General features: G+C 37.2%; 3 protein-coding genes across 3 annotated transcripts; 1 reads left to right on the top strand and 2 right to left on the bottom strand.

Annotated features, from left to right (window-relative positions):
* The first annotated feature begins 109 nt into the window (after nt 1-109).
* Nucleotides 110-19,352, top strand: Cbp80 (nuclear cap-binding protein subunit 1). The gene is made up of 10 exons (XM_073082078.1): nt 110-286; nt 366-1,147; nt 1,489-1,907; nt 2,362-2,499; nt 2,964-3,067; nt 16,587-16,837; nt 17,080-17,323; nt 17,556-17,671; nt 18,091-18,279; nt 19,120-19,352. The coding sequence occupies exons 1-10, from the start codon at nt 247-249 to the stop codon at nt 19,231-19,233; spliced, it is 2,397 nt and encodes a 798-aa protein (XP_072938179.1). The 5' UTR covers nt 110-246; the 3' UTR covers nt 19,234-19,352.
* LOC140749058 (uncharacterized) lies at nt 3,491-11,744 on the bottom strand. Its single transcript, XM_073082077.1, has 2 exons — nt 11,590-11,744; nt 3,491-7,428 (listed from the first exon to the last, which is right to left on the bottom strand). The coding sequence occupies exons 1-2, from the start codon at nt 11,626-11,628 to the stop codon at nt 3,838-3,840; spliced, it is 3,630 nt and encodes a 1,209-aa protein (XP_072938178.1). The 5' UTR covers nt 11,629-11,744; the 3' UTR covers nt 3,491-3,837.
* Nucleotides 19,353-19,819: 467 nt separating the features above from the next.
* On the bottom strand, nt 19,820-24,190 carry fbp (fructose-1,6-bisphosphatase). Its single transcript, XM_073082080.1, has 6 exons — nt 23,921-24,190; nt 22,806-22,950; nt 21,754-21,860; nt 21,327-21,553; nt 20,561-20,739; nt 19,820-20,024 (listed from the first exon to the last, which is right to left on the bottom strand). Exons 1-6 carry the CDS (start codon nt 24,094-24,096, stop codon nt 19,848-19,850), a joined length of 1,011 nt encoding a protein of 336 aa, XP_072938181.1. The 5' UTR covers nt 24,097-24,190; the 3' UTR covers nt 19,820-19,847.
* Between the last annotated feature and the right edge of the window lie 3,428 nt (nt 24,191-27,618).

The following is a 27,618-nucleotide window of genomic DNA, read 5'->3' as shown; positions in this document are numbered from 1 at the left end:
TTTTGTCCTCAAATATCCACAAAATGTTCTATGATCCTTCCCGGTTCTGGTAAATCCCGTGAAGTACGATTTGTTTGATCTGTCATTTTAATTGACATTTGTTTGTCTTGCATGATAGATTTCGCGTCATTTTGCTTTTCAGTTTCAGTTATGTATTGTTCTATTCTATAATTTTAATTAAGAAGTAATAACTTTGTTATTGATAAAAAGCAAATTTGCTCTGACTGTTGGTAATTTCTTTACACAATGAACAGAAGAAGGGGCCACGATGAAGAAGATGGATATGGTTTGTGCCACGAATAATGCAGTTTTGTAATGTATATAGGTTATGAAACTAATATAAACATAACTTATTTAATTTACAGAGCGATTACATAGGAAAAGACGTCGCGTATCCGAGAACCAAGAGATCGAGGATAGATTGGAATCTTTAATATTACGCGTTGGTGAGAAAAGCAGCTCAAGTTTGGAAAGCAACTTGGAGGGCTTAGCGAGTGTGTTAGAAGCAGACTTGAGTACCTTTCGTGTGAAGATATTACGTATTCTAACAGAATGTGCGATCCGGATGCCGGAGAAGTGCACGATCTACGCGACGTTGGTCGGTCTTTTGAACGCGAAAAACTACAACTTCGGCGGCGAGTTCGTCGACTACATTGTGAAGACGTTTAAGGAGAATTTGAAAATAGGGAAGTGGAACGCGGCTAGGTACTGCCTGAGGTTCATCTCGGACTTGGTGAACTGCCATGTACTGGCTGCTTCGTCGTTGCTAACTCTACTAGAGACGCTCGTTGACAGTGCTAATGAAGATGGTGTCCCCCAAGTGAGGAGGGATTGGTTTGTGTTCGCGGTGCTGTCAACCCTACCCTGGGTAGGTAGAGAGTTGTATGAAAAGAAAGAATCTCAACTGGATCAACTCTTGGTCACTATAGAAGTGTTCTTGAATAAGCGCAGTAAGAAGCACTGGCCCGCACTCAAAGTGTGGTCAGCCGACTCTCCACATCTCCAAGAGGAGTATTTGGATTGCCTGTGGGCTCAGATCAAGAAGCTTAGGCAGGACAATTGGTCAGAGAAACACATACCTCGACCTTATTTAGCTTTTGACTCCATTTTGTGTGAAGCTCTGCAGCACACACTACCAACTATTCAGGTATTATGTAATTGTAATTTTATTTTAGTCTTAGTACTTATACTCCTACAATCGTCTTAGTACAATCCTATCCCTACAGAAATCCTATTAAAATATGTCCCAGATTTTTTTAATATAGTGCTTCTTTTGTAACTTATTTTGCCATTATGACTTGTGTACATAGATATGTTTATAGATATTCAGAATATGTAGTGGTTTTCATGACTGCCTTACAAATGGTTGTTAAAATTTAAAGTCATAAGTACCTAAGTATGTCAGTTTTATTAGGTACTACATGTGCATTCCACTCATGTCTCACACATGTGCCATAATAACTAAAACATGATTATTATGTATTACAGCCACCTCCACACAACGACGGCGACACCTACCCCATGCCAAGGGTGATATTCCGCATGTTTGACTACACTGATTGTCCTGACGGCCCAGTATTGCCGGGCGCCCATTCAATTGAACGATTCCTTATTGAAGAGCATCTGCACAACATAATAGAAGCTTATCATGTAGAACGCAAGGAGTGTGCAGCTCAGCTTCTATGTTTCCCATACAAAGCCAAAATACCGTTAGAATACTGTATTGTAGAGGTGATATTCGCCGAGTTGTTCCACTTACCGAGGCCGAGGTATTTGGAAATCTGCTATGGTTCTATCCTGATTGAACTGTGTAAGCTACAACCCTCGACTATGCCACAGGTCTTAGCACAGGCCACTGAGATTTTGTTCATGAGGATTGATACTATGAATGTGGCTTGTTTTGATAGGTATGTATAGTTTTTGTTGTAGAGAAATATAACAAAATATAATTAGATTATAACATTACATGAGAGATCCATATTTTTTATCATACATTCATTCAGACTTACATTACTTTCAATCCAAAGGTGGTAGAACCTCTAACAGGGAGTTACCAAGCAACACTTGTCTCTGATATGAAACCATCAAGTCCTCAAAAAAGACAATGTGTCTGCAATAGATTTCAAGTATAGTCCCTAAGCTATATGGAGTCAGTTACCAATAACACTAATGAAGGTTGGCAGTGACCATCAAGACCATCTTACCATCAAGTGGGCTACATGCTTGTTTACCAATACAATCTTATATAAAGTAAAAGTTAACAATTATTTAAAAGGGATTTCTAAGTTTATACATTTCTGTTCGTAAAGTTCATGTTTGATAATCTGTCATCCATAAATGATTTTTGTTTTGGTCTTCCAGATTTGTAAACTGGTTTGCCTACCATCTGAGTAACTTCCAATACCGCTGGTCTTGGGAAGATTGGGAAGGCTGCGCTCAGTTGGACCCAGAGCATCCTAAACCACGGTTCATTCGAGAAGTTCTCAGCAAGTGTCTCAGGTTTGTTGACTTTTACAAGACGTTTACTGATCATACATTTAATAATGCAATTTATATAGAAGTTTAGTATAGAATATAAAAATATTTGAATGTCATTAAATTATGGAAACTGTGTATGAGGCTGCTAGAACCAGTCCACGTAAAACTGCTAGTCCGCTTTGAATATGGAAATGAGTCACCATAGTAAATTGTATGACTACACCTCCTCGTAACAACTTCACAGCGGACTATACACTTTTACTTTTCTACATATTGTAAATTGTTTTTTGTAGTTAGGCTTTTCTGGTTAAACAGCCTCATATTGTTTCACTAGTGGCTATGCCTTGGTCTGATATTAATTCAGGTTTAACTTTGGAAAAAAAAGAAAAAAAACACTTGTGTGAAAATTTCAAATTAACTTTTCGAGTATTATGAAGAATCTGTATTTTGTTTTATACATCAATATAATAAATGTTTTTTTTTAGGTTGTCATACCATCAGCGAATTAAGGACATCACTCCAGAGTCATTTGCATCATTTGTGCCCCTCAAGCCAGAGCCTATCTACAAATATTCAATGGAAGGCGCAGGTAATATCTACTTATAGGTTTCTAACAAGAATATACTTTACTATATGAAACATTTATGTATTATCTGTTCATGGTCTAAAGAGTCCTGACAAAGCAAACATATTTAATAGAACTTATATTATAGCATGTTCAGTTAACAGTTTTGAAGGTGGTAAAATTTGCCTTTTTTTGGCTTAATAACAGAAGTTTTGCTTGAAGGGTGTGGTAAGTAACTTAAGGGAGACAACAACTTTTCTAAGTTTTCAGCTTAATCCTCAGAGGTAGCGCATCTATGGGAAACAGGTGCAACTTTAATCTTATCAGGGGTTAATTACAAATGTCCATAGGCAGCTGCTGCTGCCTATGGCCTATTTACCATCAGATGGACTGCATGCTCATTTGCTACTCCTGTGTTATAAAAACAGGTGGTCAGTTAAAACAAAATTTAATTTCATAATACTTTATTCCTTGAAATAAATACTTTAGTTTTATCAGTACACTTATGCTATCTTATGTCTAATGTTTATATTTACATCTGCATGTGAACTAATAGAGATGAAGTTATTTAAATGCTTATAAATTATTTGTAACATTTGTTGTTTATGTATCTCGAGCATTGACTATTGGGTGTCTATAATTTTCATCATTGTAAAATGTACATGAAATTAATAGAAATTATTCAAATTATACAGATTCTTGTCTAGTGATGTTAAAAAAGTATAGCTGATGTTATAGATTTTTAGTTAAAGCTGTCGCAGTGAGTATTATTATATAAAGGAAGTAATTTCAGTCTATTCGATGGCCAATAATTCTAGAAAACTGTATGGACGGTCTTGATAATCTTCATAGTTGTCATCACTGGAATGTCTGCCGGAATTCTTGTCATCCTCACTCGTTGTTTCAGATTCCTCATCATCAATTGATGGCGACTCTTTATCGTCGTCATCATCATAATGTTCGTCATCATCAATATTAGTTTCGGCACTAGTCTGATCCTTGCCTAAGTTGTCAAGGAAATCTTTAAAGTCATCGTCGATTTTAAGATATTTCTCGTGATTTTCACTTTCTTCTTCGTCTAATTCCGGTTTGGGGGATGATATCTCGTTCACTTTGTCGGATGTGCTGCCGAAGTTGAAATCGAATAGATCTTGAAAAATGTCGGCAGTTGTAGTCTTTTCTGTAGTCGTTGTTGACGTTGTAGTTACGGTAATAGCTTTATTTGACTTGGAAGTCTTTAGTTCATCTGTATTATTTGTCTTCTTTTTCTTACATTTGGTTTTGTTTTTCGGAACTGAGTGGGGTGTAGTCTCAATCACCAGATCGCTAGTAACGTCTTCGTCTAAGCCAATAACTTCATTGTTTATGTCATTAGGTAGCATAGTCGTTGATTGGAATATGAATTCTGCATTGTCTTTTGATTCTTCTTCAGTATTTTCAACAGTTTTATCTCCTTCACTTTCATCATATTCTTCTTCATGAGTATTTTCTACTGTTGTGTCGTTAACGCTGTCATTTTCCTCTCTCATTGATTCTGTTGTCGTTGATTGTGTAGTTAGTTCTGTTTTTTCAGTGATACTACCGATAGTACTGAAACCAGTGGCACGGTCCTCATGATGTCTTTTTCTTGTCTCTTTGTCAATCATGCTGGGTATGGGACCCGAAAGGTAGCCTTGGAAGTTAGATCCTTTTCTTCGATACGGATACTTTCCGATTGGAGTTGTAGCGGTTTGATTTTTCAAGCTCCATTTGTCGTGTTTTACTGAAGTTCCCTTCAGTATTAGTGTGGATTGTCTGAAACGATTCTTGTCCTTTGGTGAGGATTCATTGGTAGCGGGTGTTGTTCGTTTCGTGGTTGTTGCTACTTTGGTTGTTGTTGGCCGTGGCGTAGTTGTAGTTGTAGTCAAAGTGGTGGTGCTAGTAGTCATAGGGGCTGACGTAGTGGTAGTTGTACTTGTTATTTTAGTGGTCGCGGGTACCTTTTTGCTCGTGGTTTCCAAAAGAGATTTTGTGGAACTTACGGCAGCGGAACTTGCTTGTGGTGTTAGATCTTTTGTTGGACGTTTTATCGTTGACTTTTCAGGTGCCTTAGTAGTAGATGTCGTTGATGTGGACGTAATTCTTTTGTGTTTCTTAAGTTTGTCTTGTTTGACGAATTTCGGTGGTGGTCGAGTACGTTTTTTGGGTTTAGGTGTGGTAGCTGTTGTGCTTGTTTCTTGTACAGCCTCTGTAGTTGTAGTTGTTCTCCTCTTAGTAGTAGAAACTGGTTCAGTTGTAGATATTGGTGTAGTTGTTTCAGTTATATTCAGTCTCTCTATCGCAGATGCCATCGGTGTTGTTTTCGAGAAAGCTCCCAAAATGTTTGCCCATTCCATCGTTTCGATATCTTCTTCGGATTCACTCGCGGCGGTTATGATGTCTGGCGCATTCGTGGAAGGTTTTTGTGACTTTACGTTTTCGTGTTTTTTCGTAGGTTTCCTGTGTCCATTCGTTTTTCGTACTTTGTTTTCGGATTTTTTGAAAGTCTCAGAAACTTCTGCGTATTCACTAGTATTTCTGTCTGCATAACCAGAGGTTATCGGCCTGAATGCAGTTTCAACAAAGGCGTCTGGTTCCGTAGACTGACCGTCAGGAATTTGAGGGCTTGGTCGGAAGTCTATAGGTCTATTGTGTCTTAGTGGTTTTGATGTTGGCATATGCTTTAGGGGTGGCATAGGTTTGAACGGCTTCTTATCCATAGTAACGAATACTCCTGGCGGAGCATTGTATATTGGTGGCCTTACGTTTTCGGGGAAATAATTGATCTTCCCAGGTGGTGCTCGGAATTTGTTGTAGTTTTTATAGATCGTGATGGTTTCTGGAATGTGTGATGTATCGTTGTTGCCAAATCTCATCATATTACCGACCTCGAATGATAAGTCCTTAGTCGGTGGTATGGGTGGCAGCGGGGTTGGTAAAACAGCTGGTCGTGTTGTTCTGACATGTTTATTTGATGGTGAATTTTTGTGAGCAGGCTGATGAATGTATGAATTACCATTGATATGGTGATTCCCATTTGTGTACTGATTACCATTGTTATAATGATTACCATTAGTATATTGATTTCCATTACTGTATGGTTCGCTATTGCTAAACTGATTACCGCTATAATGATTACCGTTAGTGTACACATTACCATTGTATTGATTGCCATTGGTATGTTGATTGCCATTGGTATGTTGGTTGCCATTGGTATATTGATTGCCATTGTATTGATGGCCACTGGTATGTTGATTGCTATTGTATTGATTGCCATTTGTATACTGATTTCCATTACTATATTGATTGCCACTTGGAATTTCTGCTGAATCTATGTCAAGATAATGATGAGGGGCCGGCGCTAGTGGCGGGGGAACAATTGGGCGTGAAGTTTTTAATGGTTGTTTGTACGGATACGGCATATATTTCTGATTTTGTTGGTGTTGATCAGTAGAAGCCCCGACATATCCGGACTTTGAATATGAAGGATAAAGCTGTGGGACATATGAATTTGATTTATGTCTGGCGGTTGATTCCGGTGGGGTATCATCATCGTCATCATCATACGAAAACAGTGACGAAAATATCCTGTCTAACCCGTGATAATACGATCGCCCTAGATGATATTTCGTGGGAACAATGTTTTTATGGATCCAGACAGCTCTTTCTGGTCTCATCACTTGAGAGTGCACTATTTCGCGATCTTCAAGCTTCTGCGGTGTTCTATCAGGAGTACTTTCTCGCACGGTGAAGGTTCTGATAGGATTTTCAAAGGGCTTTTTTTGTTTTTTCGGCGTTTGCGAGATAACTGAAAATGTTAGTTCGTAATGGTACCGACCCGGAGACATTTCTTGATCTCTTTGTCGTATACGTTTCACCGACCATATCGCTTTCACTCCTTCCATACATTTATCGTCGATGCATTTTTCTTTGGAGCGTTCATCTTCAGTAAATCTGAAACCGTCTTTCTCCTCTAGAAGTCTCCCCGTGGACATGATTGCGATGTCGCCGAACGTGGACGGGTCTTCTTCCGCTATCCTATCGAAGGGCGCTGTTTTGATCTTTTCCCAAAGATCGTGATCGTCTACTTCCTTGGAAACTTTTTTATCGGGTTTCGTTTCCGCAGATACATCTCCCTTAGCTATTAGCTGATCGATCTTGTCTCTGACGAGTGTCAAGTAAACGCTGTGTCTCAAGGCATCCTCCCAGTAGTGGGCTGGGATGACAGCGACAGTGGGCGGCGATTCGGTTTTGATGGTCTCGTGGAGGGTACCAGCTCGGGCGTGTCTGTCTTCATCGCTCTGCCACTCGTTGAGGGGTATAGGCGTCGGCCTGAAGTCGTCTCCCGCTCGCCCGCCTTTGTGTATCTGAAAACCAACCGATGAATATTCAATGATCGTGAAATATCAACGCGAACGAATGTTAATTGTACAATGTCCATTATAACAATCGTATTCTAGAAAAAAACGTGGATATTTCAGTATGCGTTTGAAAGTAAAATTGTGGGTGGCGGGAAAGTGCGCGGTTGGCTAGCGTGCGGCACGTTCGCGTGACTCCGGTGCCAACCCCCCTCGCGAATTTCCAATCCACTGATTTTAATATAATTCTCCAATAATCTTTATACTGATGCCTCTCGTTAAAATTCCTTTGTCCTCCCTATTTAGAAAAAGCTAAACATATTTACTATTTTTCTTGAAGGTCATTGTCACATGTGAGTACATCAATTCGAAAGTTAATTATTTTCAAAATGTGTGTTTGGGCGGGAATTCAACCTAGGGCTTCGGAGTCACCATTCCGCCATTATATTATAGCGTCACATTCCAAAATCGTAATTGAGATTTAAAGAAACAATGAAACCGCGAATTTAAACCAAGGACCAATTAACAAAAATTCTCTCATGTAATTCAATTATACAATCTGTTACAATTAGAGGTTAACAATAACTTGTTTACTTAGCATTATATATGACTTTAAGTATATTTTATTTCGAACTTTTGCGTTTGTGTTGTCTACGGTTAAAGCGTTTTGGAATACAACAATCCTTTACTAATTTTATATAGACTCTGCTTTGAATTCCAAAGATATGTAGTCTCCTAATTTTTAATTGATCAGGCGCATGACCAGGCTATTGCGCAAACCTGACGTTTAAATTCTGAGAGGAGATCTGCACTCAGCAGTGGTACTGAAAAAAAAAGGATTGCCCCCTAAATTCCATAAAGTATCTTCCTTAGAATGATACTTGTCTTTCTGACACACGAAATCGATTTTGATACTTTTGGGCCTACTTTGAATTATCTAAAGTTTTGAAATATTCAAACGAGTGCCCATAACAAGAATGGCGCATTGTTTCGCTTTCGTTTCGCGGCATTACACATAATCTGATGTTAAATGCATTTTTTGTGTTACATATGAATGCAGATCGTTATGGCTATCTTCGGAGATATGATCTAGACCCACATGTGAATATAGCGTGGCGGTGCGTAATGTTATTTGTTAGATAGTGGCTATTTCAAGGGTAAACATCTTAGTTAAGCAATCTTAAGGGATTGTGGAGATTAGCAAAGATTACATTTAATAAATATAGTTCAAAAAACTAAAAAAACACGCTTTTATGATAAAAACAACTAAAAAGCTTTCGGTTTTCTATTTCATTCTTTCATACATGCAGGGTAAGATAATGTTGTATGTTGATCTCTTTCTACTGAAAAACGGAGTTACTCACTGACAAACATACAAGTGAAGCTAATATAAAGCGTGTAAAAATAGAATTATTAAAAAAGTAAAAACGGGCAAATTCCAATCAAATGATTCTATTTTGATTTATTATTTAAATATAAACATGGTAATTATATTTTTTAAAGTTTATTATAATTATTGTGAACACTATTAAATGGTTGGTATTTTTTGTTTATTAATATTATTCAATCGACAAAATAATATAATTATTAAAGCGTAATAACAATAATTGAGCATAAATTATTAAAATTTAAATTCTCTTAAAATTAAATAATAATAAAATCTTGTTTCCTTTTAATCGGTTTTTTTTACATATTTTGCAGATTATATTATTTAATGTTTGCGTCAATATTTTTTTAAGCGATTTCTTATTGACAAAATAATTCGCTAAAAAATTAGAAATGCGTTTTCAATTACGATACAAAACTAATAGTTCACACACGACACTCGTGCATAGGCAAGTTATCTTGGATCTCCGCATTGCTCCACTTGGGTGGGAAAATCACAGCCCGCTACAATGGCAGGCACACATCGAGGTCGTTGCCTGTTATCTGTATCTATCATAATTCTTGTATTGTCTGTGCTGTAATGTCGAATTACGAAAAAAATGTAACGAGCCCTTTTATGCTTTTAGGAGAAAATTAGATTATTACTATTTTACTGCTGGATCTTCTCTCAGAGTGAGAACGGTTCAGGCCAGTTCCCGGTGCGTACCAAATGCGGATTGGTAGAATTCACATATCTCTCAGATCATTTTTGCACAATTTTCAGTAGTTTAGGAATGTGATCTTCATCATCAACCTATTATTGTCCCACCACTGGGCACGGGTCTCCTCTCGGAATGAGAAGGATTGGGCCATAGTCCACCGCGCTGGCCAAGTGCGTATTGGTGGACTTCACATACCTTTGATTTACTTTTATTGTCACAATATTATCAATAAATTAATCCTCTTTACTAAAACATACTATAAGTTGACATAAAAATTATTATCACATCATTTTGCTTAATTAAGCAAATTAATCATTATTATCATTATTAGCATCAAAAACGCGAAAGAAAGTTTCAGATTTACGATATGTCACTATGCGGCTGAATTACAAATGCGCTGCTGAATACCGTGTTAATATTTTTTGTTCATCATTATTAATGAAAATCGTTTACAAAAAAAAATGTGTAGTTGTTTTGATGATTTAATGATTGATCGAAAATAATTATTCGATTAAAACTGAATATTGATTACACGCAAATCCGCCGGCGTACACGCTCGCGCTTCTTTTTTATTTAAAAAAAATGTTAGTATTTGCCTTTCGGTAGGCAAGTCCCAATAAAATAGAAATCTTCTTAAAACCGGCCTGTTATTTAAGATATAGATAGAAATTTAAAGATGTAAAGATTATGTTATGTAATGCTTTGGTATCGTGCACATAATTATGAAAGAATATTATGAAATGTTTATTACGAGTATTTTATATTTATTTTTATACACAAACATTTCGTTTTTATTTACTTTAGAGATAATAAGAAACAATTATTTCAATGAAATCGAAAACAATTATTATTGCACATACACATGGATATAAATAAATTGTACTTTTGATTTTGATTGATATTTAGATTGACGGCTCCTTGGCAATTATCGCTCGAGCAACAGGTTAAGCGACTACTTAGTGGTTGATGCGACTGTCCAAACTATTCGGCGTTTATTTACTAGCTTATGTATCTATACAGACGCGTAAACAATCGACTGTTGACAGATTTTTCGAATAAAATCATACATTTTTCGCCTGTTGGTCGCTAAAGCAACAAATTGGACGCCCGAGCGACGACGGCAACAACTGGCATGCAACTAGTGTTTATGCCGCTGTATGCATTTTACGTCCATTATTAATTATCAATCAATCCAATGTCCAATTTGCGTAACATATTTCGACATTTAACTATTTATAAGTTGTAGAATCTGTCAAATTTCGATCTCTTGTAGCCAAAATTTGGAGGGTTGCTTTTACAACTATCGTTCAAGTGACATTAGGCACTCAGCCTTACAGTTTAGTCATTTGGTAGTGTGGCGTTTTTGTTTAAACAATACAACAAAGTATAGATATGTTTCATCGTTGCCAAATTGTTTAATATTGACATTTCAACTTCAATGTATTGTGAAATCATGCAGGGTTTGAGTGTAAAGGTATCTTTACTATGACTACTTCTTGATTTATAGGAACAGTGGTGTAAGTGCTTTCTTTTCTGGTTTTCTGAAATTGTATTTAAACACGAGTTTGTTTTGACTTAGCCCCTTAATCTAGCCATCCGCTCCGGTGTGGGCGCTAGGGTTAGCAAAGATCTTATAAGCTGCATTCCAAATTTGTCTTCAGACATAACGAATCAGTTATTTAATTTCAAATTCTGTATTTGGAGTTTACCGTGCCCATAGGCCCATACAAAAAATGTTTCGCTAACTTTAAATATAACTCCTAATTTATAACAATACACTTTCCCGTTACGCTTACTATAAACGTTATTATCTACATTTTTAATAATATTTAAATACAAGATTTTAAATTATCACTTGTGCATAAGAACCCCAACCTGACTTAAAGATCTCTATGTTCGCTCCCAAAAAATAAATAATGCTCTATCCATTACATTCACAATATTAACAATCACGCATATACTGTGAAAAATAAATTAAAGTCAATCGAACAACATTCCGTAGAAGAAACGCGCTCTCGTATATCTCAAATCACTGCCGAAAAAACTAAAGAAATGCAGCGCCTATACATCGCATCGTACTCACAATGAACGCGAGGAAAACGCAGGTGATAGCTGAACGCATCTTAACACTGTCACGGCACTGTTGTCACAACGTTGAGCGGTTATGTTGACGCGTGCGCGCGCGCCACCTCGCTGCGCGGACTGAGTGTGTGGTGTGCTACCAACCCCTCTGGGATGTTAGGCAGAGGTTTGTGGTTTAAGGTAGCGATGTCACACGTGCCTCTGTTTTACGGCAGCGCTGCTATGTACACCCTTCAGGTGTGTTCAGATTGTTTCGTTGTTTACATGAGAAGTCCCTTAACTTAGATTCAAAGGCAGCAATACATTTTTAATCGGGTTCATGTTTGATTATTTCTCCTATATAGATTAAGTGATAGGAATAAGTTAGATTCTACCACTTAGTCATGGACTGCATTTCCGTTGATTACTTTCATATAGGGGTACTACATGGAAAATTAATTTTATTCCTAACAGCACAAGTCATAACAACATGTGAACACAGAAGATTATAAAAAAGTAATATTATATCATTACTGACAAAAGTAATCTTACTTCATTCAGATGCTTCTAGTAGTTCTTTAAATTTTTTGGGAGTTTTACATGGTACCTACATTATTAGGTATTCCACAAAGTAATATAAACGCTTACAGGATCAATTATATAATATAATCCCAATTATTTTAACAATTAATTACTTGTTTTTTTTTTCTTCTACTAAATATTAGTATATAACATTTTTATTTCCCATTTTAAATCCAACGATTTCCCAGCAGTCGAGCATGAAATGTTGACGCATGCGTATTTATCAGTTCGTACAGTTTTCCGAGTCATTTGATATTTATTAACCAACAACTTAGGATAGTTTAGAAATCGTCGCTACATTCCTTTGTCGAATAACTATGATTTCTTGTTGATAATAGGTTACTTGCGTGGTTAATGATTGAAAATAAGTCGATAATGTTTCACGTAATCGATCCTTGAATTTTTACATGAACATGTTGAATTAACTAATTATTGTTTATCTCAAATTCTAAGTAATCTGTATAATATTCAAGTTGTTTTTTTTTTTTTAATTCAGCTATGTCACTTGCGTGGACGGTTTGATTATAAATGAGACATTATTGTTTCACGTAATCGAACCCCGAATTTTTACACGAATGTGTGGTAGAAGCATCTTATGTCTATGAGCCTATGATTTAGTAGTTCAAGAAATTGCATAGACGCTCAAGACATACTGAAGCTTTTCTTTATGGTTCTAAAAAATATTTTAAAGAAGTAATTGTTGCGCTTGCAAATATAATAAGTAATAAAGGAATTCATTTAATTGACAAAATTATCCATCCATCAATTGGTCCACTGCTAAACCATTTACCATATTTGATACATCGGTCTCCCTTAATTCCTGGAATTCAAAACGTTCCTGTAAAGTAAACATAGTTTAATTCAGCTCAGTGTAACTACCAGAAACATGTATAACTGTCACTACCGATAAGAATGTATAATTCAGTACCTACTTACTGCTGAAAAAATCTATCCATACACGAGGGGGCGCGAGTGAAATTCTCTGCGTGTGCACTTTCCATCTCGTGGGCTTTTAACAGTTTTTCTATCCGTCGTACGCGGAACGTCGTTATTTTATCTATATCTGTCGATTTGGTTCGTGTGTCTATCTTTTTATCCCACTGCGGAGGTTAACATTTTTACCCGACTGCCAAGGAAGGGTTATGTTTTTCGCGCGTATCTTGTATGTTTGTCTTTCTTTATTTGATCCGATCTAACAAACGGCTGGATGAATTTCAACAGTTAAGGTGTCATTATATTTGTCTCTATGACCCGAGTGTTCTTAGATAGGTGTTAGTAAAAAAAAGTCAAAATGGCGGATTTTTGGCGCGAAATAGTAACACATTTAAAAAAAAAAGTTAACCGAACCTATCGAGTAGGGTATCAAATGAAAGGAAATTAAACGGAGATTATAAAAACATATTTGTATGTATATAAAACAGCAAGGTGACTGACTGACTGACTAACTAAATGACTTTTTCATTTTTCAGAAATCAACGTAAAACCTAAACCAAGGACCTTACAGTTCTGAAATTTTGCACATAGGTTCTCTATATAGCGTGAATAAGTACTAAGAAAGGCCTTTTGGAAATTCTACCCTTAAGAGGGTAAAATAAGGGAAAACAGTTTTTTTTGAAATCCTTTAATTTTGAAGCAACTACTATAAAATTTTGTATTTGGCTTTCTGGATAGGAACAAGGACGCACTTATTTATCCCCCACCGAAAAATCAACCCCGTAGAGGGCAAAATAAGGGTTGAAAGTTCATTTGAACAATCGTCAATTTTGAAGCAAACACTATGAAATTTTGTATCAGGCTTGTTGGATAAAAATAATAAAATTCTACCTCTAAAGAGGTAAAATAATGACCAAAAGTTTGACTTACTGAAGTTATATATTTATATTTATATATTTATTATTTATATTTCGCGAAATAGTAACATGTTTTAAAAAAAGTTAACCAAACATATCGAGTAGGGTGTCAAAATAAAAGAATTTAAGAGGAGATTACACATACATTATATAATATATCTTATATATAAAATTCTCGTGTTAGTTCCCCTACTCCTCCGAAACGGCTTCACCGATTTTCACCAAATTTTATATACATATGCAGTAGGTCTGGGAATTGGCCACTATCTATTTTTTTTACCCCTAAGTGATAAGGGTTATTCACCCTTAACATTTTTTTTATTAATATGGCAACATAACGTTTGTCGGGTCAGCTAGTACATATACACTCGTATATGTACATCGAGATGACTGTCTGACTAAATGAGTGAGTTGCTGCGCCAGAGATCAACGCAAAGGGAAACCGCTGAACTTAGCGTGCTGGAATTTTACACATAGGTTCTCTATATAGCGTAAATGAGCACTACGAGGATAAAATAGGATAATATTGTTTGAACATCTTTTGTTTTTGAAGCAGACACCTACTATAAAACTTTGTATTTGGCTTTCTGGATAAAAATAATTAAATGCCTATTTCACTGCTTTTGGAAATTCTACTTCAGCCTTTTTGGTGCAGTCGGGTTTTTGATTTTTTAAATTAATTTCTTGTTCATTTTGAATTTTTCGTTAACATTATGTATTTAAGTCTCAATTTTAGCATGCCTTACGGTACAAACGGCTAGTCGGATCTTAAGATACGAGGTATCGTTGGAGTTGTCTTAAATGTGGGAGTAACATGACTTATTTTTAATCGGCCGAGTTTTATGTATTTTTTCTTGGTGGTCTAATTGTTACAAATCCTAAATAAACTTTCATTCTATTACTTTTTCTATTTTCTATATCTTTAGATTTATGTAATTTTTAACGAATAATAAATTCAAACCATTTGAAAGAAGGAAACCATAAAACCGCTAATATAGCATGAAAAATAGATTCACACTTTGCTATGTCGTTTGCTTGTTATAACTTCATTTACATAGTTATCCATATTCATTTACATGTATTCGATTTCCAACTCTAATTCATTGGTCTTAGGTTGGTTATTTAATTGTTAAAACTAACACGATAGTAAGCGGCAGTGAGTACAATCAATTGTTGTGATTAATTCGAGACGCCGATGAGACGTTATGCACGAAAGGACATGAAGTTATCCGCTTTCCTTACACAAATTAATATTTACTCTTTGTATGGAGACATCTAACTGGCGGATACGTCTGAACTAAATGTTATGATAGAAATATTGCTTTTATTAAACGAATGGATTCACTACTTTTTAATTTTGATTATAACTTTTTATTTTCACTGTTTCTCAGTGAGGGTTTTGTCTTTAACATCGGGTCGGTGCGTTGTAGATCAGCAAATAGTTACGTCACTTCCTCTCTAACCTTCCCGATAAGTCTGTGCCATTTTACTTGTGATTTTGCATCTCATAGGACATATAAGGGAATCAGCAAAATTTTGATATTTTTGATCGATCCCGTCGTGAACAAATTCTTCATTTTGTTCTCGTGCCTAACATAACATCTCACGACGTTATTTATTTATGTCTTTTGATTGATTCCAATTACTATTTAAAAAAGGGTTTTTAAAAATGATTGGTGGGAATTTTGCTTTGTAGCTGCTATGTATTTATTAGGCATATTGAAATAACATAGCAGTTTAGATTTTTTACTCAATTACATATCTGTGAACTTTTTGACCTACCACAGGCAAAACTTCTGTGCCATTATGAGTTGGTTTTAAATGCCCATGGGTGCAGTGACCACGTACAGCTACTTCCATAACAAAAAAGCCTAATTGTGTACAAAATAAAAAGGTATTTAGTATGAAACTCATTCATTCGGTTCCCAAGCCCAAGTGTGGTAGCGTTACGCAATCACCACTTCGGTATTGTTCCACGCTACCAACCATAGTCCCCTTATCGAAATTAACATCTTCTGTAATTGCTGTGACATGTCGGCGATAAGTTTTTGCGGGGATATGTGTCGTCGCACGTGTCGGATTAATATTGTCTGTTGCATCTACGGTTATGTAGTTAGAGTGTGTCGTAACTTATTTTAGTACAAGTGTGTCGCTTGGGATAAAAGTAACTACGTATAAAAATGGGATTATGTTTTTTTGTTTTTTTCGTTTAATTGTTTATTTTTAGAATTTATCTCTTTATGAAATTATCTGAACTTGAAGCACACTTCATTAACAATTTAGTGTGTTTATTTTTTTTAACTGTTAAAGTCTTATAGTAGGTTGTGGTATAAACATATACTTTGCATATAAATATTGGATGTTTACCTTACCTCACTTTGTTCCACTAAACTTTGTTCCATTTGTTGCCCTTTATTTCATCTAATGAGAGTTCTGTACAAATATTAAAGATCTGATGATGAACTCAATACGGTACTCAATTGGATTTTCTCAAAGTAAATTTGGCTAAGATATTTAGTAAAATTGAAATAGTAATAGGCTTAGAATATCTTCCCCAAATTATAAACAAATTTATTTCTCCTTACAGCTTCCCTACCAGGCACAGAAGCGGCCCACCAACTCGTGGTATGTGTACGCAACAAGTGCACCCCCGAGGAAGCGCTGAACGTCCTCCGCGAGCTGCCGAATCCATTACGCGAGGGAGAGCAATCCGCTGCCCATACAGCTGCGTACAACCCCTTGAAGATTGACGTGTTTGTTCAGACTCTCCTCAACTTGGGCAGCAAGAGCATCTCGCACAGTTTTGCTGCTATATCCAAGTTTCATTACGTGTTTAAGGTAAGTCGCGTTTTTGTCAATAGGTGCCAATATGTTTTCTACAGCTACACTTATATCAATATTATTTGGAAGTTGTTATTTGGATATTTCAACAATTTTGCTGATTTTTTGTCATTTGCAAAATTAGAAGAAGCGGCAACACTAGCTTTCAAGGAAGCCTTTTTTGGGCAGCCTCATCACATCTAGTTTCCATTTACATTTTACACGTTGGTGATATAACTATTGGATTGTTATACTTCCAGATTTTAGCAGAATCTGAAGAAGCGCAAATCTGCGTGTTACGCAACGTGTGGGAGCTTTGGCAACGTCACCCACAAATGGTGTGCGTTCTTGTCGACAAGATGCTGAAGACTCAGATCGTGGAGTGCAGCGCGGTCGCCACTTGGCTCTTCTCTAGGGAAATGTCGCAGTATTTCACACATTCTACTCTCTGGGAGATTCTTCATCTCACTATTGATAAGATGAATAAGCACGTGTCGAAACTGAGTAAGTACCTTTGACTTTAACGGGTAATTTTACTTCAAAATACTAACTTCCATAACGTCAGGATAATATCCTCACTGGAAATATACATTTGCCTTTGGAGATAAGATTACTATTATTCGAGTGAAATGAATCTCAAAGATAATCTACATATCCAAAGCTACCCTTTGCATTAATTGGCAAAGGGTAACATTGGTACCCTTTGCATTAATAATATATTGTAAAATTATTCCAGGTGAGGAATTACAAGAAGCGAGAGAGGTGCTGGCAAGAGCTGACTCCAGCAGCTCTGACTCTGAAGATGAGAGTGGTAGTAAGAAGAAGAAAGATCAGGATAAGCCCACTGAAGAGGTAAGGAATGTTTTATTACTTACGTTTTATAATTTTTTAAGGATTTAAAAGTTAACTGACTAGATCATTCTAACTAAATCTTGTAAATAATCAATTCTAAAGAAAACTTCTTTAATCTCTTGTTCTCTAAGGCCAAATATCTGACATAAGCTGCTGACGATCAAAAGCCAACATCTGTAATATCTGTTTCAAAAAAGAAGTGACTGTATTTTCGTCAGTATTTTCGGGGTCTTCTTAATTATTTAACGAACTTTCGTTTATTTTTATTAGAAAAGAAAACAGAAATGTTATTTTTCGTAAACGTCCATAAACGACTTCCTGCTTCGACTAACTCCTAAAATCCTCAAAACTTTGTACGAAACTCCTGTAGTATGTTTTGTACGTGCAGAATTCATTGATCAGCTGTAAATGATTTCCAGGCGGTGGAGCGCATGGAGGAGCGTTTGGAGCTGGCGCACACGGACCAGAAGCGCTTGTTCCTGATCATCTTCCAGCGGTTCATCATGATCCTGTCGGAGCACCTGGTGCGCGCGGACACGGACGCCCGGGACCCCCTGACGCACTGGTACCGCGGGACCGTCGGCCGCCTGCGACAGGTGTTCCTCGTGGTCAGTATGCCGCTGTTTCTGATCATCTTCCAGCGGTTCATCATGATCCTGTCGGAGCGCCTGATGTATATTTTGAAGATGGTGAAACCATTTGTCGTTCGACTCGGGCGGCCCACGTATCTCTCCGCCATACGTATTTCTGCCTCATAACAGCAGTGTTAAGCGCTGTTGCGTTCTGGTTTGAAGGGTGTGGTAAGGATAATTCTTTTCCTAGGCGATCCAGCTTAGCCCTTAGGGATAGCGGCGGCCACCTGATGGTAAGTGGCTACTGCCGCCCATGGGCATCTGTGATCATCCCCAGATAGGATTAGATATACCTACCTGAGGTCGGCCACAGATGCGCCGTTACCCCTGAGGACTAAGCTGAAACTCCTCGGAAAAGTATGTCTCCCTTACCACACCCTTCAAAACGGAACGTATCATGCAGGCTAAAATTAGTAAAGAAGTTCAATTTTGAGTATAATGAATGACAATTCAAAAGCGTCGTCACTATATCATTATCATAATTATTATCATGATGAATTATTTTTATCAGCATTGTTAACTTATTATATTATCTACTAAATATATTTTTTGAACACGGAAAATCTCTCTATGGGCTAGGTGGTCAAGTCCGGGGAGCGGCCATGCTCCAACAGTCTCAGTTCGGAACTTGTATATATGCAAGATGTTGAGAAAACTTCGATAGCGTGATTCAGAAACGTAGCGCCAACTCTTGACGAGTTGCGGAAAGTCGCCACATCTATCAGTTTAGCACCATCTTTCATTGCTCTCTCATAAGACGAATCATACTGGAACATCACAGAAAAATAAAATAATAATTTCAATGTTTTTTCGCAGCACCACGAACAAGTGCAGAAGTACAGCAGTACGTTGGAGACTCTACTGTTTACTCAAGACCTGGATCCTCACATCTTGGACGTTTTCCACCAATTCGTTGCACTGACTGCCTAAATCTTGCCGCTGTATCGGCAAGGTGGTACTCATATTCTACTGAGGTGGCACCAGCGTCACATCTATTTAGGCTTAAATGACTTTATCTATAAAATATATGTTTATGTAAAAATTAATAAGTGTTTACTTGTTATCCGTTTGCGTTTATAAATGAAGTGAATTGCGATAAGTTTCTTGAAGGGTTAGGCATATAAAGAATTGGATTAAAGGGTTATATTTATCACACAGACTTCAAACTAAAACAACAGTGCGTTATACTGCCGTTATTAGGCAGAAATAGGTGTAGCTATGGTGATTTCGGAATCAACCACGGAGGTTTCTATCACCTTTAACATCTCAGGCAGAATATCTTCTACAATATGGTCTCATAAGATGTTAAGTTAGCTAATTACGAAATAATTTAAGGTCCCTTAAGTAGGGACTGAATAAATTAAACGACTTGGTATTACATGGATCGCACAACTTTTTCCGATAGAAGAATTAAATTGTGAGACTTGGTATTTTTACAAGTTATGTTTTTGATGGCGTATGTTTTGTAATTTCACACTTCAATGTTAGCATACACTAAAACTAAAATGAGAACTCGTTAAAAAGACTAGATTTTTATTAAAAACTCATTTCAAAAAGTGCAACAGTTCTTCAACATCTTTCTTGGAGCCGAGGTAGCAGGGTGCCCTCTCGTGGATAGAAGAGGGTTGAATGTCCAGGATTGGGATCTTGCCGTTGGAGGCAAGGCCTCCTGCTTCTGTCACTATGAAGGCCATGGGGTTGCACTCGTATAAGAGACGGAGCTGTGAAAATAGATTTTTAAGAGTATTAGTAAAGTATTTATTGGAAAAATAATGTGTTGTTGATCAATGATATCTTCTAACAGACTATGTTTAGTTTTATAAAAATCAAGATCTTTATAAATTACGAACAATTTTTTTTAATCGCCGTGATAAATTCTGTCTGAAATTAGTTTCTGTGCCTAAGAACTAAATGTTATGGTCACACGTTTTTGTACTTTACCACACCTTTAAATCACAAAACAGCTGCGTGTAAGGTTCTTTTAAGTAGGTATATGGCAGATACTGACTCAAGTTTGTGTCCTTAGTATTTCCTTTAACTGTCCCTTTGAAGGAACTACTGAAACCATTTGTTTTGTGTGGGGGATTTTTCACTTTTTACTCGCTCTTATTTTCTAGGTACGGGTGCTGTTGTATGTATGTGTACGTGTCGGTTTGTTAGTGCGTTTTGGTGTGTCTGTGGGTATCGGTATATGTGTGGGTGTGCATGTGTGTGTGTGTGCATGTGGGCGTGTGTGCGTGTGGGTGTGTGTGTGTACCTTGCCCTTGGGCGCGGAGGCGGTGGCGGGGTACATGAAGATGCCGCCGTACTTGATGGTGCGGTGCACGTCGGCCACCATGGAGCCCACGTACCGCGCCCCATACGCCTTGCCGCTTGACGGACGCTTCTTCTCTTCTATGTAGTTCTTTAGGCCGGTTTCCCATTCCGCTGCGTAACCTGACAAGATACACGTACTATAAGGTAGGTACAGTCCGCGCGAAACTGCCAGTCCGCTCTGAATATAGAAATGAGTCGCGTCGCCAAAACAAACTGTATGACTAATCCTGCTAGCAACAACTTCAGAGCGGACTAGCAGTTTGGCGCGGACTGTACTACGTAATAATTCATCAATTTCAATTACCATAATAATGAGAAGTAATCAAATTGATCTTTGATCACCCGTTACTATTATAACTACAAATACTGTGGTGGCGGTAATACAGAAACCATAGATAGCTGATTAGCTTAACATAATGTAGAGTAGTGCTTACATACAATTTAGCTCAAATCATAATAAAAAAATGACTATAGATCAAATATCTAGGCAATGATAAAAGGCCGGCTGATAACAAAATGCTTTACTAGATGTTGTCCATACATATATTATAATAACATGTTTTCACTCTACTGTTAATTTGTGTTTAGGTGGGATGACAATGTATAATTAAGTGCTCATAATATTAATATTATTAATATGAACACTTAATAATACATACATACGTCATATACTTACCTACGTAAGACAAAACATTTATTACAATTACCTTCATTGATTGAGTAGATCTTGCCCTTCTCCGGTATCCTCATGTTAGGGTCAGTGAGAATGAACTCGCCAATGGAGGGGTCGTACATGAACCCATTGACCCCCTTGCCCTGGCCGATAGCCAGCACCATCATGGTTGCCGAGCCGTACAGCGCGTAGCCAGCTGCGACCAACTCTTTGCCGGGGCGAAGAGCATCCGCTTCACTTGGTTCGCCGTCTGTGCTTTTTCTGAAGAAATTATTAATATAAAAAAATATTTATTAGGTTTTTATAACACGGGGATAACTGAAGTTTTGGAATCGTGTAATTTTAGCTTTGAAAATTAGATTTGTTGTTCCATAGATGTTATAGGAGATTAGGGGATAAAATTACTAAGTTGCAAGAATTTCCATTGCAAAAATATATTGCTATTTTTTACAGTTTCTTACTTGTAAATAGAAAAGATAGATCCAACGGAGACAAGGCAGTCGATGTTTGAGGAGCCGTCCAAAGGGTCGAAACACACTACGTATTTGCCGCGCCGTTCTGTCTCTACCTGCAACCGAACAAAGATTTGCCAAATAAGTTCTACCGTGTGGTAGTCTTATATTTATTCTCCATCTTCTCGTGAAAGGAGAAAACTATGGGTTAAAATCTAAGAGAGGTTAAGTCTTCCTACGAAGCTATTCAACAGTGAACTACTGCGGCCGCGAAACGCAGTTATCTAAATGCAGTGATTAGGACAAAATCCGCCTTCATAGTGAGGCTAAAAGATGAATTAATGTCCTAATTAATTGTCACGCATCGAATTTCATTCACCTAATCATACGTTTTATGATAAATTAGGTAATTATAACTAGTTTCAATATTAGAACAAATTATGTACCTACCTAAGTATTTTAACTTGCGTGAGTAGTGCGTAGCTATAATTCAAATAATATGTTGGATTCATATTATGTGCTTACATTAAAATAAGATATGAAGAGAGATTTTAAACATCATAATATTTGGTAACTTGTTTACAATTCAACAAAAATCAGTGCAAAGACTCAGTTATCAAGCATTTTTGTATAAATAGAGATTGCTTGGTAACCTCACGGTGACTTGTGTGATAAAGAGTGATAACAGAGACCGGATCAATACACAAAGTTTATGTTTTGTTAAAGGTGTAATAAGTAATTCTAAGGTGGTTTAAGTTATTGCACTTTTTGATCTAATTAAATGCTAAAAAATGCTTATAAAAATACTGTCTGTCTGCTACGTTTCTATACGACTAAACCGCTTAGCCGTGATAAAATTTGAAATGCGAGTCTATAAAAACATTTGAAAAAAAATCTGTATATTAGTATAATTTCATATTTACCTCCTTTAAAATCCAATAAGTCTCTCTATACTCGGTCTATTGCTATTTAAATAATATACTTAAGTCTTTGTCAATGAGAGGTATTCATTATTTAGTGTGACGAAGTAATAAAAATCTTCACCAAATCCTTCAATTTACCTGTATAACTGTAGGGTTCTCTTCAGAGAGAAGAAGGCACGTAGTGAAGGAGGATTTCAGCATATTGATGAACAGGTCATTGGAGAGTACGTCCAGCTTCTTCACTTCTTCACCCTGAACGTTCGTATCTCCGGAGATTCCATGGCTGAAAGAAGTGACTGTGATAAAAGCCAAGTATCTTTCAAGGTGGTAAGTAGGTATAACGAGTAAGTTTAACTAGCAATTTCTAGCGTCAATCAGGTCTGTGCTTCTGTGAAAGGATATGGAGGCTGACTTAGATATGAAGTGATTGTATTAGTCCTCAGAAATAGCAATGCATCTATGATCAGTTGCGTTCTATTCCTGTTATATATGCAACTGGTTACAGATGTCCATGGGCGCCATTAACCATTAAAAACTATTAAAATATGGGAAATTTGTAATAAATTAATTTGAACTTTATAATTTAGGATGCGAAGAGTCATTCCAAGTTTAGCTAGCGCAACTTTTTCGTTTTTTTTGAACTTAACCTTTTTTGTGAAATACTTTGTAGTTACAAAATGGTTATCTATCAACTCCACCAGTTTCGTGATGCGGCAATACTTGCACATTATTTATTTACTTAATTGTAAAAGTAATTAACTTTATTAAAATTAATTGGTATAACGGCTTCATGTTAAGTGAATGTAATGTTGATAACTCGTCACGAACTATATTTAGTGTAGACTATTTCTTGTTAACGTGCTCGTAACAACTGTATAATACATCAAGATAATATACTTACTTGCACTTAGTGCGGTAGTGCAGTTACAAAGTTCACGTTATTCAGACGATACTGATTTATATTAATTAAGTATGTAGAGTGTATACTATAGGTGATTATCTACCAATGGAATGTTTTATGGTCCTTACATGCAGTGCGTTAAATAAAAAATACTCTTTAAAAATACTTCTATCGTTTAAATAGCAAATTATTAACTTTGGAGGATAAACATCGGGAAAAATACAAGAAAACAATTATCGTCAGGGACAGCAAGGAAAATTTAAATATTAATTCAAATATTAACTTTTGTACAAGTTAAACAAGATAGTTATTATTAGTTATTCAAAGCAAAAAAAAAATACATTTTACTAACAGTTTAGCGATGCCGGCTTTCCTTACAGCGGACTGTATCGCCTTCACAGCGGTTTGGATCGAGTTCAGCAGTTGTGTGAGGTCTCCAGTTGCGGCTGGTGCCATTCTTTGCTGTGCCAGGACCCATCGGGTGAGGGTCATGGCATTCACGTCGAACGCGGGGCCTTGTTGAGACATTTTGTTGGGTAAAAACGCGTAAATAAACAGCGAACCTCGCGCGCTCAGCTGACGCTTCAACGCGGCACTGGCCGCTCACTCAAGGCTACAGTCGATCGAGACGCCGAAAAATAATAGCGCCGTCGTATCGCCCTTATCAACTGGAATAACTAGAAATGTATGATAGTTAGCAATACACTTGTATGGTTGTTTGTTGTAAGAGGCCAGAATAAGGAAGAGGTAACCAAGAATAAATGGACAGACTCATGTGTATTCAACGAACTGTTCTTCTCGTAATAAATTAGAAAGTGCCTTTTGAAATATTGAAGAACAGCTATTGCTTTGGGTTTTGAAAGGCGGTAGTGTTGTATGCCTATTTGTTTAAAGTGGATGGCTCTAAAGAACTTCGGTTTTATTTAGCTCATTAACATAACTTGTGCACTTCATTTATTCATGCTTATTGCAAGCCGTGGTCTTCTCGCATTAAACGCTTCTTATAAGAAGTACCTTTGAAGAAACTGTATCTTCTCTCTCTACAGCTTTCACTTAAAGTTAATGACGTTTAAGTTATCTACATGTGATAAAAAGTTTTAAACATAAAATCCACAGCCGCATCCAGGCATCAATGCTTGTAGCATGATGTAACAGTTGTTTTTAAATTCTATTGGACGTACTCAAATGATTTTAAACCTTGTAACGTTAATGATAAAAATATTTTTGTAATACAATCATAGAAGTGGGCGTGTGTGTGACGCAACTGGTGTTAGATCTGTAGGTACCTTGTTGCGTAAAAGTTAAGGCAAATACAATCATGAAATTTTCTCAATATTATATGGGAACGCGTTAAGACACTCAGGACAAGATTTTTTTATAATATAGGAGTAATAAAGTGGCGTGCAGTCCACCTGATGATATGTGGCTCCTGCCGCTCTTAGACATATGTAATGAACCCTAGATAAGATAAGATTCCTATCTAAGATCCGCCACGTATTCGTTGCTTTCCCTTTTTTTGTTCACGAGGGGGAAACCTTCAAAAGGTACCCGATGCCTTGGGAGCGACACTGGGTTATGTGGGACTTTTACCCCCCACTAAAACCTCCCCGGTGGCCGTCCTCAGCGCTGCGTAGATGACTCCGGAATCTCCAAAGGAACGCAACCGGAGTCCTCTTAGCGCATTGCCCGTCGGGCTCCGCCCAGGTGAGCTTATCGCTCACCGCACCGTCTGGTGCGTACGACGGTATGCGACCACACATACCGCCGTCCTTCCCGTGGCCGTTGGCCGGGCGGTTCGAGCTCCCACTCTTGCCACCCACGACCCCAGAAACCCCCTTTTAGTCGCCTCTTACGACAGGGGATACCGTAGCCCTATTCTTGTCCCGGAACTACAGGGATATCGTTGCTGCCCCTGAGGACTAAATTGGAACGCCTCGTATAAGTATGTCTCCTTAACCACACCCTTCAAACCGGAACACAGCAGCGCATTGCAACATTGCAAATATTAGGGAGAAATAGTTTTGGCGGTGGTCCCGCCGGAGTCTAACCATTAAGGATTCTGTCACCTTCAGTTTTAAGTATGTTTGCCTTAGTGCATGATATATGTAATATTGAGATATTTAATACAATTCTAGAGAGTATAATGTCTGTTTTTAATGCAGCGTGCTTTTCTAGTTGTACTCCCTTTCTACGTTATAAATACCTTTTTTTTCTTCTCGAGGGGGAAACCTTCAAAAGGTACACGACGAGGTGGGAGCGACGCCGGGTTATGTGGGATTTTTACCGCACTAAAACCCCCCCGATGGCCGTCCTCAACGCTTGTTGGAGAACTCCGGGATCTCCAACGGAACACAACCGGAGCCTTCCAAGCGCGATGCCCAACGGGCTCTACCCTGGGGGAGCAGTTTTCGCTCCTCCAACACCACGTAGTGTTTACGACGGTATGCGACCGACACATACCGCTGTCCTCCCCGGGGTCGCTTGCTGGCCGGTTCGAGCTCCCACTCTTGCCGCCCGCAACCCCGGAAGCCCCCTTTTAGTCGCCTCCTACGACAGGCAGGGGATACCGTAGCCCTATTCTAGTCCTGGAGCTACAGGGACAACGTTATAAATACCTACCTGCCTGTTGTATTTTTGCAGGAGGCGTAAAGTAGGTGTCTGAATATCATCTGTTGGTTATTGTATAGTATAAAGACAGATTAGTTCCTGCTCTACGTTAAAACATTGCATATAAAAAGCATATTCCGGTTCTATATATTTACCTCTCGAACCACGCCCAAACCGGTTCCAATCTAATATGTGATATTGGAATTCATTAACATTTAAAATGACACTGCCGGCTCATATTAATTGGCAACAGGGAAATAACTACGAAATATTTCTTTACAGCTTATCTTTTCCAAAGGATTTTTGAAATACGTATTATTTATAATATTTAACGGTTTCTGTGAATAAGAATGAGGAGAAGAATGTGAATAAGAATAAAGAAGAAGGAAGAGCAACTACCTAATTTTACACTTAACTATACATTAACATACATGCAAGTTGTATTAGATGCTTCAAATCGATCCTCGTGGTGTAGTCTTGATTTTTTTTAGTCTAGGTATAGGTTATCTATTACAATCTTTGATAAAAAAAATGTTTTTTGTGGGTTTTAATCTATTTTAGATACGTATCTTAATTGGAATTGTATCGCTTTGGTTCGCTGATAATTCAGTTATTATTTGAATTTGCAATTAAATCTTTAATGGCCTAAGTGTAAAAGTATTAAAACACATATTTGCGCTGATGTACCGAATTTTTATTAGTTATTGAATGTGCGTTTGGTAAAAACTCGCTTTACAGGCTAAATTATCATACTTGGGGAGCGACCATGCCGGAATCTCAATTCGGAACTTATTTATATAAAAATTAATAACATGATTAGAAAACTTTTATAGCGTGATTCGTAATCGTAGGTATAAGGTATAATACTCGAGACTTATTTACTTTTTTGTGCGGCTTTTGTGTTACTAATTACTATACATACTGTTTGGCGTGTAGCATCAGGGGTGCCACTAGCGACTTTAGTGTTGCTAGATTAGATTATCAAAACTACCTGAGAAGTGGACTCGCCTCTTTATTGTGTGTTTTTATGTAATGTGTTAATTGTGTTGTGTGTCGTAATTTAAATTGCCACAGAAAATATCTCATACCTGTTTTAAAAAACCCAACTGTTTACAAAGGCCCGAAAAATGCCGGATAACTAAAATTTTTAATTATGATTTGGGTATAAATATAAAATACCGCAATAGAATCGATGATCTAGGTATTTAATAAATGATTCCTAAAGGTTTGGCAATTTCGTTATAAAATAATCACAAACTTATTTTCTTCAATTGATTTGAAAAACAAACAATATCGAAAATTTATTAAAAACTTACTTTACATCGATCCGAGATAACGATTTCTATAATAAACGTATTGTAAAAAATAAGAATGCAGGCTGAAAAGAATGAATCCAAGGCTGGTGAAACTCATTTCATATTAAAAATATTTTGTAGGCATATG

Source organism: Epargyreus clarus, unplaced genomic scaffold (genome assembly GCF_041222505.1).
Source record: "Epargyreus clarus isolate Ecla_fem2 unplaced genomic scaffold, WU_Ecla_fem_2.2 ptg000017l, whole genome shotgun sequence".
NCBI classification, from domain to species: domain Eukaryota; kingdom Metazoa; phylum Arthropoda; class Insecta; order Lepidoptera; family Hesperiidae; genus Epargyreus; species Epargyreus clarus.
Note: the sequence above shows the minus strand (reverse complement) of the source record. Positions and strands in the feature narration are given on the sequence as shown.

Excerpts from the sequence above, each read along its gene's own strand:
- LOC140749058 (XM_073082077.1), bottom strand. The coding sequence starts at position 11,628 with ATGCGTTCAGCTATCACCTGCGTTTTCCTCGCGTTCATT. Across the intron at positions 7,429-11,589 it reads GCGTTTTCCTCGCGTTCATT|ATACACAAAGGCGGGCGAGC; the intron begins GTGAGTACGATG and ends GTTGGTTTTCAG.
- Cbp80 (XM_073082078.1), top strand. The coding sequence starts at position 247 with ATGAACAGAAGAAGGGGCCACGATGAAGAAGATGGATATG. Across the intron at positions 287-365 it reads CGATGAAGAAGATGGATATG|AGCGATTACATAGGAAAAGA; the intron begins GTTTGTGCCACG and ends TTTAATTTACAG. Across the intron at positions 17,672-18,090 it reads AGGATAAGCCCACTGAAGAG|GCGGTGGAGCGCATGGAGGA; the intron begins GTAAGGAATGTT and ends AATGATTTCCAG.
- fbp (XM_073082080.1), bottom strand. The coding sequence starts at position 24,096 with ATGTCTCAACAAGGCCCCGCGTTCGACGTGAATGCCATGACCCTCACC. Across the intron at positions 21,861-22,805 it reads AGAACCCTACAGTTATACAG|GTAGAGACAGAACGGCGCGG; the intron begins GTAAATTGAAGG and ends GTTCGGTTGCAG. Across the intron at positions 20,025-20,560 it reads CCTCCGCGCCCAAGGGCAAG|CTCCGTCTCTTATACGAGTG; the intron begins GTACACACACAC and ends CTATTTTCACAG.